Source organism: Colletes latitarsis, chromosome 7, assembly GCF_051014445.1.
Source record: "Colletes latitarsis isolate SP2378_abdomen chromosome 7, iyColLati1, whole genome shotgun sequence".
In the NCBI taxonomy this organism is placed as follows: domain Eukaryota; kingdom Metazoa; phylum Arthropoda; class Insecta; order Hymenoptera; family Colletidae; genus Colletes; species Colletes latitarsis.
This window is the reverse complement of record NC_135140.1, coordinates 17,371,504-17,391,911: the sequence shown is the minus strand read 5'-3', so window position 1 is coordinate 17,391,911 and position 20,408 is coordinate 17,371,504. Positions and strand designations below refer to the sequence as shown.

The 20,408-nt window shown below is 47.6% G+C and overlaps 1 protein-coding gene across 3 annotated transcripts in view; it reads left to right on the top strand.

Annotated features, from left to right (window-relative positions):
* Nucleotides 1-1,063: 1,063 nt before the first annotated feature.
* The window catches only part of Sli (slit guidance ligand), a 405,923-nt gene continuing 386,578 nt past the window's right edge, over nucleotides 1,064-20,408 (top strand). For 2 of the 3 annotated variants that reach the window (XM_076768185.1, XM_076768184.1), the window contains exon 1: nucleotides 1,064-2,403. In XM_076768185.1, coding sequence (XP_076624300.1) covers nucleotides 2,111-2,403 — 293 coding nt within the window. In that variant the 5' untranslated portion in view covers nucleotides 1,064-2,110. The remainder of the gene's footprint in view (nucleotides 2,404-20,408) is intronic. The other variant, XM_076768186.1, reaches the window with a different exon arrangement.

Genomic DNA, 20,408 nt, shown 5'->3' with positions numbered 1-20,408 from the left:
GGAGATTTAGTTCGTAGAGCCGGTGGCACGTATTATTTCGCGCAGTGGACGCGGCAGACATTCTATTTCCAGGTGTTCCCAGGTAGTGATAAATCGTGGAAACGTATCCGGGGGCACTTACGAGGTAGCAACATGTATATGAGACATCACGTACGTTCGTTCGAGGCACGTTCCCTGGGCAGACAAGTAGAAAAGAAGGAAAACGGGGTGGCAGATAGAGGGAGACCGGTGTGCGCGCGTGTACGTGTGCGCGCAAAGAAAGAAAATGTCGGGGGAAAATTCCAATATGCCTCGCAACTCGAACGGCTGTGCATGGAATGCGTTCGAGTCCTTGATTGTGCTTCGAAAGCATATTTTTCTCGTACTTCCGATATTGCAGCGGCCGAGTTCCTCTCTTTGTAACTGGCTGCGCCATTCGGTTCTCGGCTTCTTCTTCTTCTCTCCGCTACTTCTCGTCCGAGACGCGAGCTCGTCTTGGCGCATCTGCTTACACCCCGGAAGATGTATTTTTCTGTGTCGCGTACGGGCACGAGGGCGGAAAAAAATTGTCTGCCGTTGTATCGCGGCCGTCGTCGTTTCCTTGCGAGCGACAGTGGCGCGCTCTATCTAGAACGCATTCAACTTCCGCCGATGGGGAACGTATATTATGCGCGCGCGGAAGACACCCATCCAGCTCACTGAATTGCGGCTTTATTGCGGCGAGGCCTGTACCTTGCTTCGAACAACTTCCGTGACACATCGCGCGCCTAAATATCCGCCGAGAGCCGTGCGCGACGAGCCGCTCGTTAGTCGAACAACACGGAATAAAATTATTGAAAATAATGTTCCTACGATAAATTGTATCCGCTAACGCGACCGTTTTCCTCTTTCCAGGTGATGCATCAGTGCCGCGTCAAGTTAGTGGATCAACCGGCAGGCAAATCGACGGACTTGTCGCCTATAATGCCCGTGTAACTGCATAACCCAACGAAGGAAAACCGATCGCCTCCTAGGAAGTTTGATGCTCTGGTAGAGGAAACGCGGGTGAGATCCAGCATATTTGAGTATTGGTAAATGAGTTTCGGTGTATCGTTCGTGGACGCCCGTTCCACGGCGAGGATCACGTACCCGATCGGGTACGGCAGATACTAGGGCAGAGACCAGCGTCAAGATAAAGTCAGTGAGAGCGGTCGGCCAGGATGCGCAGGAACGGGTGGTGCCGTTAGTGGTGTACAACAGCTCGTCGGAGGGGTTTCTGGAAGGAGAGGGGGGCCACGCGCACGGCCCCCGAAAGGGCCAGCTGGATGGTCTAGGTTACGAGCGACCATCCTCAGTATCCGTTACTAAGACCGAGGCGGAGGGGAACGGCGGGAGGATCGAATCGTCGAGGGAGGACCTCGGCACCGCGTGTGGTCCAGGTCTCGCGGAGGCGGATGCTGGACAGGTCCTCACGGTGGACGAATCGAGCGTCAGGGAATCGAAGGGTTGCAAAGGGAGGATCGCGTGCAACGTAACGTTGAACGAGACGCCAGCGTTGGTCCACCAGTGGCGTCACCAGGAGGTAGCCAGCGCCGCGTTGGATCTGCAGTTGATAGACAGCTCGGAGGTCCGTTCGAAACGGCCGAGGAAGACGTTGCCCGATAGCGTCGAGACGATCGAACGAAGAGGACACTGCCCGGCGCATAGACAGAGAGTGCAGCCGGCTGCCGTTTCAAGGCATCAAGCGGAGGGCACGCGAAGGAATTCCAATCGATCGTGCCGGGTTCATGGTCGAAGGCGGGACAGGTCGCGAGGTAAAGCCACGGAAAGACAGAATCAGAATTCGAGGGATTTGACGGCGAATGAGCTCGAGTGCTCAGTCATACGTTTGGAACAGGACCCGATCCTCGAGCCGGTAAGGATCCTCGGTTGCCCACCCGCTGAGGGGCTCGAGATATCCTCGTTCCTTGAGCCGGCGCCCAATTGCGTCTACCCGGGCATCAACGTCGGTCGGATAACCAGCACCGAGGCGGCTTGCTTCAGCCTCTACGATCCAAACAATATTCTGCCGAAGAGCCGTGCCGGGAGCATTGCTAAAATCCTCGAGGGGCCCAATCGTGCTGTGAAGGACATTAATCGGAAGGTCTTGGCGATGACACGTGCCATGACGCCGGCCTGGTCGCTGCGTTTGCTAGGTGTCAGCTGCGGTTCCGTGGTCTGCGCCTGGGGACTTTTGCTGGTCCTGTCCGTGCTGGGCGGTGGCGCCTCTCACGGTACCGCCCTCAGTAACTTCGGTCTTGGCAGTTTAGGGGGGACGATGGAGGACATGAACAGTGTTAGATGCCCTTGGTTGTGCACGTGTACCGGTCAAGAAGTCGACTGCTCTCATCGTGGGCTCACGCAGATACCTGGGAACCTGGCCACTTTGCTCCTCGCCGAAAAACTGTAAGCCCATTTTCAGTTCTTTTCTTTCTTCACCAGGAACCTAGTTTTTTTAAGTATTATAACTGCTACTGACCTCTCCTAAGGTAAGAATTGCTAGGTTAGCCCGGTAAATCCAGGGCAACTATTGAACGGGGAACATTTACAGTAATGATTCATAAAATGAACATCGTTCCGGGATCGGCATGTTCATCTTTCGTACAGCGGAGACGAAATTCGACATCAAATGTTCAATTTACGAATCACGTCTGGGGTTCATTTCAAGAATCATCATAGTCAAGCGTTCAACTGCTTCGCAATAAGGGGACCAAATAAGCTCACGCGAGTCGGTGGTTTGCTGAATGAACGTCGACAGTGGGGGAGATTGCAGTTCTTGATTCGAGGGTAAAAATTGTCGCTTGAAAACGGGAATTACTCTATAATTTAATCTATAATACTCCGGTCGTCTTATCGTTGATCTTCATTCGGATCGACTCTCGATTTGGACTGTAATTATTGAGAAAATCGCTACTTCCGGCGATTCGACCTGACATTAACGCAAGCATAGTGTTTCATAACCATATCTGTTGAAAGAGATAGGTGAGTCGCGCGACTGTCGCGTTATTACGCGTCTCATTTCCCGCGACGACGAGCAACCGTTTTTGCAAGGTGGATGAAACACAATTGGATCCAAGCTTCGCGGCCCGATAAACTCGTGGCCCGTGCGCGGCCGCTCTCTCGAACGAATCGAACCGCGACAAGAAGTGTAATTTAAATGAAATTGCTTTCAGTCGAATGTCGATGCGTAGAAAGAGAATTGAACGTCGGTCGTTAAGCACTCGGTCGCTCGCTCACATATTTCTTCGCGGTGGGACGGCCGGAGGAACGCCGGTTTAATAGTTTTGCATTTCCTCGAGTGGCGGGGATTGAAGGGGTGCAATAAAAACGCAACGGGCGACAATAAAACGCGTTACAACGGTCGCAGGAATAAAACGTCAAGGATATCGCGTCCTCGAAGGCCGCCGTCGTTCCGCGTTTTATCGATGATATCGCGATGGACAGTATTACGTCGCGCGAATGTCCATAATTTGCGACTCGAAAATACTTCAGCCCCATGGTGTTGTAAAATCATTGAACGCGGAAGTTGAGCCGCGTTCCTCTGCGTGCAGGTCCGATTTAAGAGCTCCTTATCGAAGATATTTACGACCATATCTTAATCTACTCGTAAAACTGCATCGAAAACGTGCAATAGAATTTGTCCGTAGGAAGCTTAGTTTTAGTGAAAATTACACTTGAAACTGTTTGGAGCACGTGTGCGGTTGACGGACTTTCAAGACGGATTTCCTTGAAAACGAAGCGCCCTACGAGAAAAATGTATTCCACGTTTTCGATGTATTTGTTAACGTAGAACCGCCTACGTTGGGTCATTTTTTAATTTATAATTTAATCGTTAATTTCCTGATATTCAGTCTTTAATTTAAACAAACTCCTTGAAAACCGCACCGTAGATTAAGTATCGTGCTTAAAGACTCTCACGATTCAGTCGTTCCTCCACAGACATTCCACGAAACCTTATTCTTGAACATTTCAGTCCCACTCTCTCTCTTTCTCGGTGATCTCCCTTACTCCCACAGCGGGAACGAGTAATTATTCCCGTCATTCGACGGCCATAAATTAGAAGGAGAATATCGATGCGCGAGAATTTCACTCGCGACGCGTTGCATCCCCGATAAAAGATCACGGACGAGTAAAATAATTTATCAAACGAGCAGGGTGCGGGTTGGGGGGTTGGGGGGAGATTCCTTTTCTTGTTTTCCTTCGCGGCGATCGAGGTTGCGCCGCGGTAAACCCGCTGTAACGGGGACCATTAATGACGATCGATTAGCATACGATTAATATGCCGTCGGCAGGCGAAGGGATACCGCGAATAATTAAATCCTCGAAATACATTATTGCCGACGCGCTGGCACGAAAACACTGTCGCGAAAGAAACGCAAAAAGCTCGACACATGGAATACGTAATTTCCGTTCGAAATGGTTCTTTTCTCGCGTGTCCCTATACTCGTTTGTTTTAGTGGAGATCGAGGCGTTATCCTCGCTCCCCGTCGCTTTTGTTTTGATCGCGTTCGACCAGATAATAATCATCGCTTTCGAGCGACGATTTTCGCATCGAATTCGACTAATAGGGTCGTTAACCCCTCCGCTGTTTACGTTTACGCAATGCATTGCCGTTATTAGTTTTAGTTTGAGATCAAAATCGTGATTTTGGTTTGATATTTCTGGGAATTAAATAGCCTATACTTTCCGCTCGACACACGAAGAGCAACTGAACACAAATGGGAGTTGTAAGGACATCACAAACACACAGAGAAAAGAGCAATTAGAATCGCGTTTAGATCGGTGCAATAGCAATCGATATAGGGATTTCGAATTTTCTATTGATATAATATTGAGCGTAAGCAGGATTTACAAACTGGGGAGATTCTTCCTCCAGGGTAATCCTGTTCAAAGTTTGCAGGCCCGTTGAGAATCACTGTCCTACCTGTTTGGCCGTAGCAACCCGATGTCAAGATAATTAGGGACTCGAGCGGCCAGATTTCCCTCTTCGTAACCCCATCTAAATCTGCGGTCTGCGGACAGCTAAACAGTCTCGTGTTATACACGAGTGTAGGTACATCGATTGGTAGTGACACGGGCCATCAGAGTTTCCAGCGAATCTCCAGGGGTTGCTATGGTTCGCGCGCGTGCTTCTCCGTGTGCGATGCGACCCGCAAGTGGCTAGTTTTAACGAAGCCATCCGGCTCTCAGAAGCTGTTGCAATAACTCCGGCCGCGTATCGCGGAAATCCTCGATCTCACTTTTTAACGACGTTTGCCGCGCTGGGGAAGTTTGACGAGTGGTACGTGGCGTTCGAACTTTCGTTTCGGAACGATCCAGCTGCCAACTAATACGGGTCGTTTTCGTTTTTGCGTACCGACGTTACAACTTCAGAGCGACTTCGCCGGCTACGACGGTTTCTCGAGAAACGACGGCGCGAAATTACAGTCGCATTCGGAATATTTCGATCCGTCGGCCATTAATTTATCCTCGCGTAGAACGTACCCGGTTTATTAACCGTTTGGGCGATGATTTATAGCCGGATCAGAAACACCTGGTCATCCAATGAGCCCATATCGTGCCGTTTAGCTTCTTGCGTCAATCAGGGTTGTTCAAATAAGCATTTGTAGCGATCGGTTTTTCTTGCGATACACTCGAGTCTACGAACAAACAGAAGATCGATTATATGTTTTTCCAGTAGCGCGAACCCTTTCGGGTAATAGTCTGCAATAGTAATCCGTGGAGGGCGCTTATGATTTTTCGATTAAGCTGCGCAAACAACACGCGGCAAGGAAAACAATCGTGGCCGGGGTTGCGTGAGTGTTCGAGGAAGCCCCGTGTTTTCCCAAGTAACGTTCGGCGTCGCCTAACATTTGGCCTACGCCTCACTGAGAAATATGGTCGACGCGTTTTTCAGCGACCGTAAATATCCAGCGTGTGCCACGTGGAGGACAGGAGAACCCGGCGATCGATAGCTCGCGAGCCTGTGTAACTCGATTTTTCCAAGGAGCACCCGTGGAACGAACCCCTTGAAAAGTTGCTCGAAACATTAACTCGAACTCGCCCGGGCGACTCGCCTCGGTGCCCTGAAATTGCCTTCCTTTCTTTGAGAACCGACTCGCGCTCCTTCGAGATTCTTCTTGCGAGGGCTTAATAAAATTCATCAGGCGATAAGCAAGCTAATGATCCAAATTAATCCGATTTGCCGCGCTCAAAGGGGCAACGGGAGACGCGTTGGCCTGGTCGATTATCCCTGGAATGAAAGACTGCTGAAAGGAGAGGCGCCACGGTTTCGCGACACCGCAGCGTCGCGTTGCTCTTGGACCCTCGAATTGTAATTAAATTTTTTCGTCGCGATGTCCCATGCCTGCCGACGCGTGAAATCGAGGAACACACGCAGCCCTCCATTCGGATTCCTCGAGTGCAATGTGGTAGCCCGCATAGTTGCTCGCGCGGCGTGAAACTGCTGCGCGTCAGCCAGGGTCGGTGTAGTCGCGTAAGCTGGCAAAATGGCCCTCCGCGCGCGTTTTATGTTGCTGTTTTCGGCGTCACGTTTCGTACGGTGCGTCGGAGTTGTTGGATAAATGTACGCTACCAAGCAGTGGATACTGAACCTTTATGGAACATCCCCTAATTGACACTTCTAGGGGTATAGGAACCCAGTTAGGTCTCTCCAAATACCGAATAGTACCAAGTACCACATGTCGAGTACCGTGTGCCCAATATCAAACACTGAACAGCCAGTACCATCAGTATTGAATACCGAGTATCACACGTGGAATACCGAATAGATACCGAGTACCGTTTACCAAATACCACGTGGCAGATAGGGACTATTAAATTACGAATCTTCGGTACTGTACACTAGGTACAGATTACCATACTTAGTATACAATATGTCCAATACCAATTAACGGATATCGAATACCGAGTGCTGGATAGTAGATTATCGAATAGGAAATCGTTAGCATCGAACGTTGCGTACCAAGTATGAAACATTTATACTATCATTATGAAACTATGTAGTTGGTTTTGTTGTTCGAACGGCTGTTGATCGAGAAATTAGCCTCGACATCGTTGGCGGTGGCTTCGGAGTACTTCAGCGGTTTTCATCTCGTAGTTATTTTCCACGGTCGTGTATAATACTCGGGGTGGGCATGGTATATGGTAGCCCGTCGGACGGTAGTTGCTGCATTTTGCTGCCGCAGAACCGGGGAAACGCTCGGCTAACCGCAAATATTTTACGCCGCCTTCGAGCGAGTCTCACGTAGCTTCGTTTAGGTGTACGTAGCCGCGAAACCCCGCTGTCTCTGGACCTGGCACGCATCCCCGTGCCTGCAGTGTTCGAATTCCTCGCACGTATGCTGCACGAAGTTTGCGAAGGATACCTCTAATCGCGTCGAACGTCCGTGTTGCTTTACCTTCGATTCTTCGCGGAAGAATTTTCCGTTATTTCTCGCTGCACCAGCATTCCTCTAACGTATCGGCTACCCCGCAGCTTGTATCCAGAGTTATTCACGGTATTTAGTTTCAATTCGCCTTTTGATATTCGGTATTCGACGCTTGACGTACGGTATTTTGTACCGGGTACTCTGTACTCGATACGTGCTACACGGTATTCAGCACCGAGTACTCTGTATTCGATACGTGCTACGCGGTATTCAGCACCAAATACTTTGTATTTGATCATCGATACTTGGTATTTGGTACATACTACTTAGTATTTGGCATTCGGTATTCGGTATTCGGTATTCGGTATTCGGTATTCGGTACTCAGTATTTTATTCGAATAAAAGATAGAAATCTAATTATCTAGACAAGAGTTCTGCTTGCCTCTGGTAGATGATATTCAGAAACGAATCAGTAATTTGTGCATCGTTTACTTTTGCATGCGATCGACCTTGTTGCACAGTAATTTCAACGGCAAACAAATTAGCCGCTATTTTGCTAAACAGGAATCGTGTTTATCTGGATCTGGAAGCGCGTCGTTTTCCTGTCGTCCCAATCTAAACAAACGCAAATAGGTCTATTAATGCAAAGAATGGGTAACGGTCGAAGCGTAACAGCTCTCATAAACGCGTCCTCGTTTTCCGTACTGCGGATTGCTCGTGCAAATTGAACGAACGCGACAAAGCTGCTCGATGGACGAGAACCGCCTATGTTAATTTTACCGGGCGCTAAAAAGATGCTTAAACTGTTCTAAATGCTCGAAGAGATGGCCCTGGCGTGCCGTAATGGTCGAGTCTTCGCCTGTCACGGGCTCTCAACGCTGTAATTAATCCACCGATCTATAATTAAGTCTATGATAAACGGAATGTCTAAAGGATGATTAGCATTATTATTTATAATAACACGGCGAGCTGTCGTGCGTAACGCGCCTCTCAGCGCACGCACAGGCACTGGACAATTAATCACCACTCAAACAACAATTACGGCCGATTATATAGCGCGGATTGATCGAGATGTATTGTAATTAGTATCGTCGAAACTACTAGGTGGTTGTACAGTATCATCGAAAAGTTTCTCTTCGTGTCTGAGACAATTGCGATCGAACGTAATTATTATACATATTATAAAACACACAAAACTTTGCACAAATGTTCATTAGAGTTGCCTAACGATTTAGACGCAATCGATCCGTGCCACTTGTTTACTTTAAGGGATACGTCAACCCTTTTATTTGCTCTTCTATTCAAGTAGTATGTTCTATTTCGTTACTTGAACGAGGAATGAAAAAATGTCATCGAATCGCAAACTTGATCTGTCACTGTTTCCCTATGACACGGGGATATTCGGGACGAAGTTACGCATCATCTTTTTCCGTGGAAAAGGATCGAGCGAAATCTCGTCGTCGACGCGTTTTTCTGGAAGAAACCTCTCCGGTGGCTCGACGGCAGCAAGTGTTTTGCCGATCCCTGTACTCTTCGCCGAGCATTTCCGTCAGTTTTCTTTTATTGTTGTCTGTTTGGAGCATACCTACGAGTGCACTTTCATCGAGCCCCGGCGAAACTTCCATTAGACGGTTGTGGAGCCTCCATCGGAATTCAGGGAAGGGTGTCGATATGTCTGGCCGGCACGATTTCCTACCTGAGGTCTGTCCGGTCCATTCTGATGGTGAAATTAATGGTTTTTCACGACGCAAGAGTGCGCAGGTCAAACAAAGAATTATCGGACGGGGGCGAGGGTTGGCTGCATTTTTTCACGTTACTAGGATTTAAAAGTCCTCGAATTTCTCTGGGGATATTGTACCGCCATCGGAGTCTCTCGCTGACAAATGATCGTCGGGCTCTTTCTTTTTGTCCCCCGGAATCGATCGACCATTTTGCCACGCGTTCAACCGAGCACGCTCCATTGTCTCGTAATATTTAATTGCTGGCCTCTGCATTCGCGACGAGATGTATCGTCCGACTCGAAACCTTTCCTTAATTCAAGGGGCTTGAATCGTTGGAAATCGTTATGGACTCTAGTAGTCATCGATAATTTTTTAATTGTCTGGTTGATCAGCATCCGTGACGCGAATATTGGTAACTCGAGTAGACAAATGTAGGTCACGCGGCAGTAACAATGCGACGTTTGACTCCCTAACGAAGCTAGATGCTTCAGCTCATTCTCGGAAGCTAGAGTTAGGGTTATGTCAAAGTTTTAGACTAGAATCTGAGTTGGATCTAGCTCTTAGTCTAGGCTCTAGAGTCTGTGGTTAGGTTCTTATTCTACCATTGTTAGATCACAATCACCTAGTCATCTTCGTCGCACCTACTTGCGTTAACGAGGATTGCTCTAAAACACGTTTGTAGCTTAGGACAACAGTGGAACACCAAAAGACCATACGACAGGAAGGTACACTATGACATCATTAGAAGGGTAGCCAAAACTAGAAGATATGTTCTCAGAAATCATTAAGTTTTCTCTGAACCTACAGTAATGATTCGTAAAATGAACATCGCCCCAAGATCGGATCATCTTTCGTACAACGGAGGTGAAATGCGACACCAGCTGATATTTATACGCAACGAAGAAACGATCAATTTACGAATCACGTTCATTTTAAGAATCATTACTGTACTTTCAGGATTGCCCAAAACAAGCATTCGCAGCGATTCGTTTTTCTCGTGTTTGGAGTCGTATAAACGGAGAGTCGATTATCCGCTTCTCCATTAACTCGTAATATTTAATGGCGATCTCTTTCGCGCGTCTCTCGTTCGTCTTGTTCTCGACGAGACGGATCGTCCGTGCGGATTCCCCAATTTAATTTAAGGGGTCTGTTTTTACGCGGAAATTAATGGGTTTCCTCGACGCGTGACAAGCGACCGGTCAAACAAAGAATCGGTCCCGAAAGAAGTCGCTGCATTTCTTCACGTACGTCCATCCCCCCTTTCTTTTCTGTCCCTCGTCCTTCCTTTTTCGGATTCCAGTATAATGAACTCCTGCTGCGCGTGTCCTGAGCCCGGCTGCTCTTTCACGGACGCATCCGTTCCGTTTTTCGCGGCCATGGTGCGTTTTTACAGGCCGACGTTCAGAATTAATTAGAAACAGCAGCGGGCGGACGCGCGGCACGTGACCGCGCATCGGGGCAGCGATTATTTCCGAATTTTCTGGAATATTTTATTCCCGCCGGTTTACACGTGTCTTTTTATGCACGGACACGTTTTAAAATTCCGACCGATCGCTCCGGCAGCCCGGTGGTCCCCCTTTTTATCTGGCCGTTTCATCGGCCACGCGGTCGCTTATGATGCCTCGGCAATACCAAATTCATTTGTTCGATCGTCCTGAATAATTCCGACGGTAATTAATCCCCGGGGGAGGCTATAAAGACGACTACATTGCGTATCGGAACGATGACAACTAATATCAAAAATTATTCAAATACGAGGGATACCGTTTTCACGAATCTTTTACCAGGGTAATGTATGTGTGTTCGATCGAAATGATCCGTTCACCATGCACGAAATATGTCTTGAACTTTCGAAAACAATTTTTTTTAAATGTCTACGTTCATCCTGAGCTATCTTTTCGTACTCGATAAAGTGGCTGCGGTTAAAAGACCGCCCCAGAAAAGTCTGGTATCTCGAGAAGCAAGATGTTTGCAACTGTTTCGCGATCCTAACCCAGACCTGACCTAGGAACGTTAATAGCAAAGAGCACTCTGGCGAAGAAGTTCCGGGGAGGTGGGGGGTGCAGTTCGCCCGAAATCGTTGATATAAATCAGACTTAGGTCTCACGGCTACCGTGAGGGGGGCACGGTCGATTTAGTCAAAGGATGTCGATCCGTGAGCATAAGGGCGCCGCTGTCAGCGGACAAATCTCCGTTTAGAGGGGCCATTGTCAGAGGATTATGCGCCCATGGAGATTCCAGGTCGCGTTGCACGGAACCGCGAGCGGAACCCGTTTCGGGATCGTCAGATTTCGGATTTTCAATTGGGTGAAACCTGTTGAAGGGTGCCCCGACGGTTAGAACGGCACATTTTACGAGATTATCGACCAGGGCTAATCCGCCAGAACGTTAACGACTGCCGAAGTATTCCCTCGGAAAATGTTTCCGCTCAATTACCCTTCGTCGCGTTAAATTTCGTGCATTAGTATTATCGTTCGAACGGGGGGAAGGGATATTCACGTACGCACGTATACGCGCGCTTGGACTTTTACGGTCGTTTAAACGTTTCGATTAAAAGTCGATCGTTCCTTCCTCTTTTATGAGTATCCCGGTACACTCGATAAGAAGTTGCGCCGGTTCGGCTAATCTCTGAATTTACGACGCTCTTTGAATCGTTTTGGAGTGCCCCTGAGCTTGAAAGATTTGACAGTCCCAAGTATCGATTGATGTCAAGAAAGTGCGGCATATTATCAAAGTTAACTTATTTTAGTGTACATTGAGTGTTTAGCAGCTGAAATTCAAGACATAAACGGTAATGATTCTTAAAATGAACACCAGTGACTCGTAAACTGAACATTCTATCCCACTCAACTGGGGGGATGCCCCTTGGAGCCAGTGAAGCGCGAAGTTCTGGTATCGAATTTCGCCTCCGCTGTACGAAAGATGAATAACCCCGGAGCGACGTTCATTTTACGAATCATTACTGTAGTCGGGTACTAGACTTTCATGCAGAATAATGCCGAAACGGGCGATCGAGTGCAAAATACACGGGACAAAGAATCGCCGGGTCACATCACGCGTATGTTCTCGGGCCAGAAATAAATCCACATGGCTGCTTTGATCGTAACTTTCGCGCTCCTAGTCCCGTGTACACGACCCTCCCGAGCATCGGCGTTGCAGCATTCTTCAAGGAATATCCGGAATCTCGGCGCGAGAGGCGAGCCACGGGAACGTAAATAACGGGAAAGGGGGCAGGGACGGTGGTAGGATGATGTAGAACATCGCGGTTTTCACCGCGGAACGCCCCTGGACTTTTGGATCGTGTCCTCCACCCCAGGGGGCGAGACTGAGCGTCCGCCTCGACGCGCATGAATCACGTGGTGCATGCAAATGAAAAAGGTGTGCGGGGGTGGACGCGACTCTCAAAAGATCGTAAGTGTCAGTCGAAGGGAGGAAGCTCGGAGACGGACAAAGAGGGTAGAGTGGGGCTGGGGCGAGGAAGGAGGGGGAGGGAGGGAGGTGGCCAGGGAGAAGAGGTGGCGAGGATTCTTTTTCTGTGGCAGGGACGCGCAAGTCAGGCGAAAATGTTGCCCATGGTCGCTTCGGTGGCCGAAATTTATTGCGGCGTTCCGTTACATGGCCTCGCGCGAGACCACTGCTTCTATAAAGGCTGATTTGCTCTACTTTTTGCTCGAGTACATCGATGTTCGGTTAACTGAACGGTAGCCATCCCCGCCACCGAAGGGGTCCCTATTGACGCGCTATCGGCGATGGGATGTCTTGTTACGAAAACTACGAAAGATAATCCGGTGGTCATTGTTTTATTTCGATGTAGATTCGACATTATACAAAAGTATAGTTCGGATGGACTGTCTTGAAAGTTAATAGTATTATTTTGCGTGCATTTGAAAGGCAAACTAGCCAAAAAGTGGGGTTTGCGCTAAGAGAAGCGACCTTGGGCGGTTAATGTATTCTACCCCGAGTACAGTATCTATTTCTTTTATTACCGCCTCGCGTGGAGGCTGTTGATGGGAGGAAGATAGAAAGCGTAGGATAACAGAGTCGCAAGGGCAGACATTTCCATGCATTTTCCCCGCGGTTTCGCCGTTGAAACACGCGCAACGTCTTCGTTCCTCCGTTCTCCCTTTTAAATTATTTTTTTCGCCCCACGTCCGGTGCCATTAACATTTATATTGCTTCGCTTTCGGCTTCCTCCGTCCGCGCTCTACATTTTTCGGACAATACGGACCGCCTGTCGAGAACCGCGCGAGATTCCACGCTCTAAAGGCCCCGAAAAGCTTTTGTTATTCGGCGCGAATCGCGTCGAGTGCGCCGCGATACCGCACCTGAGGAGGGTGGGGGGTCACCGTGTGAATCGGTCCATGGTGACGGATCGCACGCCCCACGGGACGACATTTTTAAATCAATCGCACCGGAATTCTGACCCTTGAGCGACCGTCCGTTGCGCGTTCAATTTTATATTCGCACCCTGGTTTGCCTTTTGTCAAACGCCGAGAAAGTTCCCTTCGGGGGAATAGTTGTTTTGTTTCTTTGTCGTTCGAGTTTTCCATCCGAACAGATCTCAAAACGTCTAATTACTTAATACTTTAACGAAAACTGCCTTCGTATTATCAGTAAGAAATAACTGAACAACCTAGAAATTTCCTTATATACCATCACCTACAAAACAGTATGTTTACTAAGTCTAGGTATAAGAAGCATCTATTCGAATAAATTTCATCGTTACGAGGAAATATATCGCGATACGAGTGTCAACGTAAAAGGATTCGAATCGACGGATCGTTCAGTTCGAACACGCACGGTAATGGCTACCAGATTGAAGTTTGCAACAGTCACGTGACAGTTATGCACCCGACCAAAGATGGCGCATCGTTCGCGTGGCCCAAACAACGCGTCTCATAATACACTGAATTTTCCCTCGTGGTGTCTCTCGATATTACTAATAACTTTCTCGATACTCGCGTTTCACGTCCGCGGCAAACTGCCATGGCGGACTGTATAGCATCGTAATACCGTCTGCGAGACGACGATCGGAAGTGTGGATTGGCGCTTTAAGATTTCATCGTTGAACGATCACGGGATAAAGAGGGAGGCAATATTTCTGCGGGGTGGGACGGTCCCTGTCGCTTATTTTTCACGGCCGGGAATCTGGCGGGCGATGATGCGCGGGTGTTGAGCGCGAATAAGATTTATGTGGGCAGCGGCCTGAAGGAAAATAAGTGCAGCCGCTGCGACGAGATATTAGAGGATCGAACAGGATGACAGTCAGGACAAGGAGGGCGGAAGAGGTAGGCGGAGAATGAAAGGGAAGTGGGTCGTTCAAAAGATGAGCAAACAAAATACATACGTATATCTTTGGCGTCTGTCAAAACAAGCGACGTGGACCTGGTAAGAGGGCTCTCTGAGCTGCGCCCATCAACGCCCTCCTCTTCTTTGCGTCTACCCGATTTTTCTTCGCCTGCTCTCGCCGCTAAATTGACAAAGGCCACTGGGCGGCGATACAATACCGTGGACCACTTTTCTCCGACGACGAAGTCAGCCAACATTTTTTGGAAAAAGTTCGCGAAGCCAAAGTAGAAGCCAAGTTTTCCTCCTTTTTTTTTTGCACAGGATGCAAGAAGTTGAATCGAACATTCCGAGTATTCGATATCGGACAAAAGAGACTTTTCTATTTGCGGAAATGTATTCCGGCTCGAAGCACCTTCCACGTAAACTTCTAGCGGTTCGAATTAACCAACGGAATCGATTTCTCGTTCGCGGTTGATCATTCGACAGCATTTTCATCACTAAAAGGAGAAGTTCGGTGTGGTCATTATCAATTCAACACGCATTACCATAATTACACCGCGATCTAATACTCCATCGGAGCCATTATCGAACTCTTTCTCCAGTACGTTGAAGACTCTATTCGTGTCCCTTTGATCGAGCCGCGGTGAACCCATCGATTAATTACCCGCGTCGTACGTACAGGGTGTCTCGTTTTAATCTTACCGAGAATGTCCGATTCTAATAATCACTCGATCAAGCATTGGGAATAGAAATTTTTATCCAGAATAATATCATGTAGTTAGCATATGTTTCTTCGTAATATTTATATTGTTTACTTCTCATTGTATCTTTGTGCAAGCGTTATCAATAGATTGGCGATGTTCTCCCGATGAAAAAGAGTCCAAACACGGTCTCATTTGCATCCCATTCTGCGTTACAAATTGGAAAACTTTGAACTATTGCATGTAGAAAAAAAGATGGCTGTTGGAATCTTTCTTTCTTCGAGTAGTACCTAGAATTAAAAATGATTTAAAAGAGGTCGTGTTTGGGCTCGTTTTCATCGGGAAGTTCTCGTCGATACATTGGCAATAATTTCACGAAGATATAATAGTAATAATAATAAATTTCGGATAAATAAAAATCGAAAACTCGGTTGATCCGCAACAGAGACATAATCAAGGTATCCCGTTGGACTTTCGAAACGCCTCTGCGCGAGATCGATCGGACGGCAAACGGAGAGATTCGGGAGCTCTTAAGGAATTTGGTCGTAAGCCTGGATTAAGTTATGATGGCCTTCCTTCTCAATCCCCCTCGGGTTTTTTCCGCGTCGGCATCGCGGAGATACACTGGGTAGAAATTCACTTCCGTTCCGGGGCTGTATCAGCAGCGATTTCGTCGTTATTGTTTCCCTGGAATAGAAGAAGGCGGGGTTGAAAATAATGGCGTCGAGGTGGGAAAGGGAGAGGGGGGGTGAAACGGGCCAGAGAAAACACGCCGGTCGAAACAATTAGGAGATCGCCTTTACGGACTTGTTCCTTGGAACTGAGCAAATATAGGGGATGGAAAGAGTAGTTTGTACTCAATGCAAAGACGAGGGGAACAGGCTGTGCTTAATGTAGTGGCATGTGACTTGTAAAGTGCTATTACGGTCTAGCCGTTTAGTATTTTCCTCAAATCCATTACGACCATTTTCATCCAATATTCCGATCAATGATCTTCTAAGTATGATTAATACATTGTGCGTCTATTGGAATCTAGACAAATCAACCACTATGGTCCAGTCGTTAACTATTCTAGTATTTTCTGAAATATGCTACGACCACTCTCGTCCCCAATGTTCCGATTAGCCAGTGCCAGTTCTGATTCTCCAATTATCGGTAGCGCAGGACGAACTCGTCGTCTGGTGGAACCCAGTCGCATCAGCCATTACATCCTGGCAGCGAGATGCTCGCCGTTTTCGCGAGGCTCTCCCCCAACGTTTCAGCGAGTTCCTTCTGAAACGAGGAAACGTAGACGCGGTTCGCCTTATCGGGAGCGCCGTCCGGGATATCATTTCCGCCGGAAAATTACCATCCCTTGTGAACGGAACGATCTTTCGCTACGGGGATGACAGAAACGCCTCTTATTGCTGCGTCTGATGATGAGACGTCAAGCGTTTCGGGCCTGGTTTCCATCGCAACGTCGATGCCTCGCTCCGTCGAAGACGTTTAATCGCGCGGCCGGGAAATGTGATGCGCGAGGGAGCGAAAAACTTGTCTCGGATGTTAATACCCCGCGATCGATTCGAGGCGTTCCAGTCTCACGGAACGGGAGCAAAAAGAAAGGAAAATAGGAAACAAAGTCTGGTATTTTTTTGCGTCCTGTCCAATGTACGAGAAACACAAGCGAACAGGTAGTCGGAAGAAGCAATATCGCGGATGCTTCGCGTGTCCTTGCGAACTGAATCAACCCTTTTACAGCCGTCCTTTCGACGTATCGATTTAACGCGTGCGTCGCAAAGTAAATGGACAGACGACTTTTTAATAAAATTGTATTTACGTCATGAACGTCTTTCCAGCCGGGAGACACGATCACGGGGAAAGTAAAACTGACAGTGTGCCTTGAATATTACTTTCTGACACGAAGCCACTGTAATATCACGTGTCAACAAGTTGTAGGTGGAGTACAGTCGTAAGGATCGATCGATAATGTCTTGGTTAAGCAAATAAAGAAAGCCTACGTTGGCAAATGTTGCACGAGAAACATTAGGTGTTTACGTATTGAAAACTTATACAGTGAATAATTGGAATATCTTGTATAAAGGAACGTCTCTGCTCTGACGAGATTCTCGGTACATCCGAGATTTTCGGTACATCCGAGATTTTCTTGAGATAGTCTTGCGTTAGTAGAGGAATAATCTACGATTATCTCGGTCGAAAGGAAACGCGAAAACCACGAGCGAAGGCTAATTTTCACGTCCCGAAGACGTATTTGCAAATCGGGTTAAATCGTTCGATACATCACGTCGACGAGTTAAGAGACACTCTGTAACGTATCGCGGACCACGGTCTCACGCGGTTCGCGTTGCATACTTAGAGGCCGATCGTTAATTGCGCGTCTCGAATGAGGGAGGAAGAGACTGGAAAGTGTAATGATATAGTATAAATGGAGTTCGAAGCGGCGCGGCGGCAATAAATTAAGGCGGAGCAGAGGTGTGTTCCTCCGGTGCGCGATTACGGCTGAGAAACGCTGGCACGCTCGCCTTTGAACAAATAACTATACCCGACGGCGGTGTCGGCTGTTTGGATTTTATACTTTCTACGCTTTGGACGATCGCATGAATTCCACCGACGCGCTCTGTGTTTTCGCGCAGTTAGAGGCGCGGAGATCGCCATGATAGACCGACCGTGGATCGCGATTCTTCACGGTCTCGCTCGTAGTGCAGCAGAAATCTTGTCACAGGGATGGCCACGAAAAGAAAAGCCATTGTTTCACCAACTCGCCGAGCGTTAAGTTTATACAATAACGTTTCATCAAATTTAGATGCAATTCTAACGTCTGATGTACAGTTGGTGCGAATAGTCCCCGGGTAACTGATAGAATTTCACGTTGGGCAGCAGGTATTTTAATACTCGCAGAGAACAACTCTCTGTTTTATTATAAACAAAGTGTTCGTTGTTAAAATATGAGAAAATCCTTCTCCCCCTTTCTCAAAAAATAATTTACCCGCAATTCGTACGAAACAGGACCGTTAACGATCTAGAACGACAAAAGTAAGCCAGTCGAATTAGCTCTGGTCGTTCGGGAAACCGCGACGAATCTTCGGTTAATTGGCCGCCGCTCGTTTACTCGGGTAATTGTCCGGCTGCATTTTTTCCTGGGAGCCTCGACGAACCGCGAAATTTCTCTTCCCGTGAATAGGTCGCGACCCAGTTTCACGGAAGATTTCCTGGTAATCGCGATACGCGTGTCCGTGTTCGACCACGGATATCGAGTATCGTTTAGAGGAAATTCCCATTAGAAAGGCGGTCATTCAGTCGATCGTTTCGAATTTTTTAAAATACAAACGCGATCTTTCGCGGTAATTTTTATCGACTTTTGGGCCTGTTGTCTGAATTTTTTCAACCCGTTAGAATCTATTGGAAAGGAGTTCGACTGTGGATAGTCAGCAGCACGGATTCGCCGTTATTTTCCGTCGGCGTTCGGCGCAAAACCAATAAACGAGTCTCGATACAGAGAGCCGATATACAGTGGACGGTTGTGTCGCTAAATCAGCCCTCTGCAGCGTCCCGAATAAATGGAACAGAAACGGTTGCACGTAAGGTTCGTGGCGTAGAATCATTTTCTTGGTCGTGTGCACGCGGCGTGTGTTTATCGGAAATACACTCGATGCCGTTGCCATTCCGCGGCATAATGCACGCGTTTCGACTGAATTTCATGCATATTTCTGGCGAACAACGCGGCGTCGAATAAACGTCAAGCTGTCCTCTCGGTCGGGTCGTAAATCGATTGGAATCTTGCGTTCCGCGTGGCTTTTACACCGGACGCTTAATTTTATCGAGAATTTGACAGCTGCTGTTTAACCCGTTCGCGCGAGATACATGTTGCATGGTGTTAACACCACATCCAACATCATCAAACACTATTCAACGACTTCCAATACTCAAACTAAGTCTTCTTACCCCCGTAGTCTCATGGTGAATACCTTAATAACATTTTACTTCCTCAAACAACGTCAAACATCATCTCCTTTTATATAGACTTGATTCAAGCATTGATTAATCGTATGGGTGCTCGAAGAAATTGTAAATGATATTTTTTCACAACAAACCATGTCATACTTCGTCCAACACTATCCAACGCATAGAGACCATCGTTGAACAGTATCTTTCTCGATTCAGATCGGTCCAAGTCCTGGTAAACCTTACAATTCTTCGAAGAATACCATTTCCACCTGACTTAGATCTAATAGGACCGTACCCAAGTCTTCGCCAGCCTTATGGCTTCTCGAAGACATTGGGGTTTACTTTTTCGAGCGTCCAAGACGGTCTAGTCGCCAATTTCCTCGTCTTCCCGTCGTTCTGCTGTCCAGAATTGCCCAACGCACAATACGGCGGCGATTAAGTTTATTACTTAAGACCTGACCATTAAAAGGGCCGGTTTCTCGCGCTAGGCGGCACCTGCACGCCATTGCGTACCGGATACGAGGCGACGTAATTGCTTTCGGTTTGATCCGTTGTTCCCGAAACGGAGATTTATCGCCGCATGGTCGTCGATGCTAATCTGCACGGACGGTTCGAGATATATGGTCGGGTTTTGTATCTCGTTATCCAGTCTTTTGTTGCGGCGTGAATCTCTGGTCACTCGTGGAATTGAATTCCCAGACCTGGTTTTTCAGCGGATTGCTCCTTTTGGTCGTTGCTGACTGAAATTCAAAATTTGGCCAGATACGTTTGGGGATTCGAGTTTAGCTCCGCTGTTTTTTGTTAAATCTCGAACAATATTCCATAGTGTTTATTAATCTGAACAATATATTTTATCCAATCGATACATACAACATGCAACAGCATTTGATTCCTTTTATTTATCATTTAATACTATACAACTCCATTTCACTCAATCTTCACTCAATATCCAGCACCATCCAACATCATCAAACATACTCAAACACCACTCCATTTAATCTAGACTTGACACAGACCCAGCTCAAACCATGGTTATCAAACACAACTCAACATTCATACAACACACGTAGTGTCCACCATGTCAGTTCCTCGTGTTTGAGTCTCGTACTTATCAGAATATTCATTTGCTTTCCCGAAATTTTAAATTCGTTCATTCATAATCGAAAATATACTTGTACGAACTGTTCCCAAAACGAGGCAATCAACTTTCGAAGCATGTCAAATGCACGGTGTAAGTCACGACTGAAGGTAGTTTAAAAATTCATGGAAGCGTATCGTATGGCGTCGAGGCAACGATACGTAGAGTCGCGCGGCGGGCGACGCATTAAACTACAAAGTTGCTCTAAACTTGGAATGAAAGGCATCCCGTGGCCCGATCACGGAGAAAA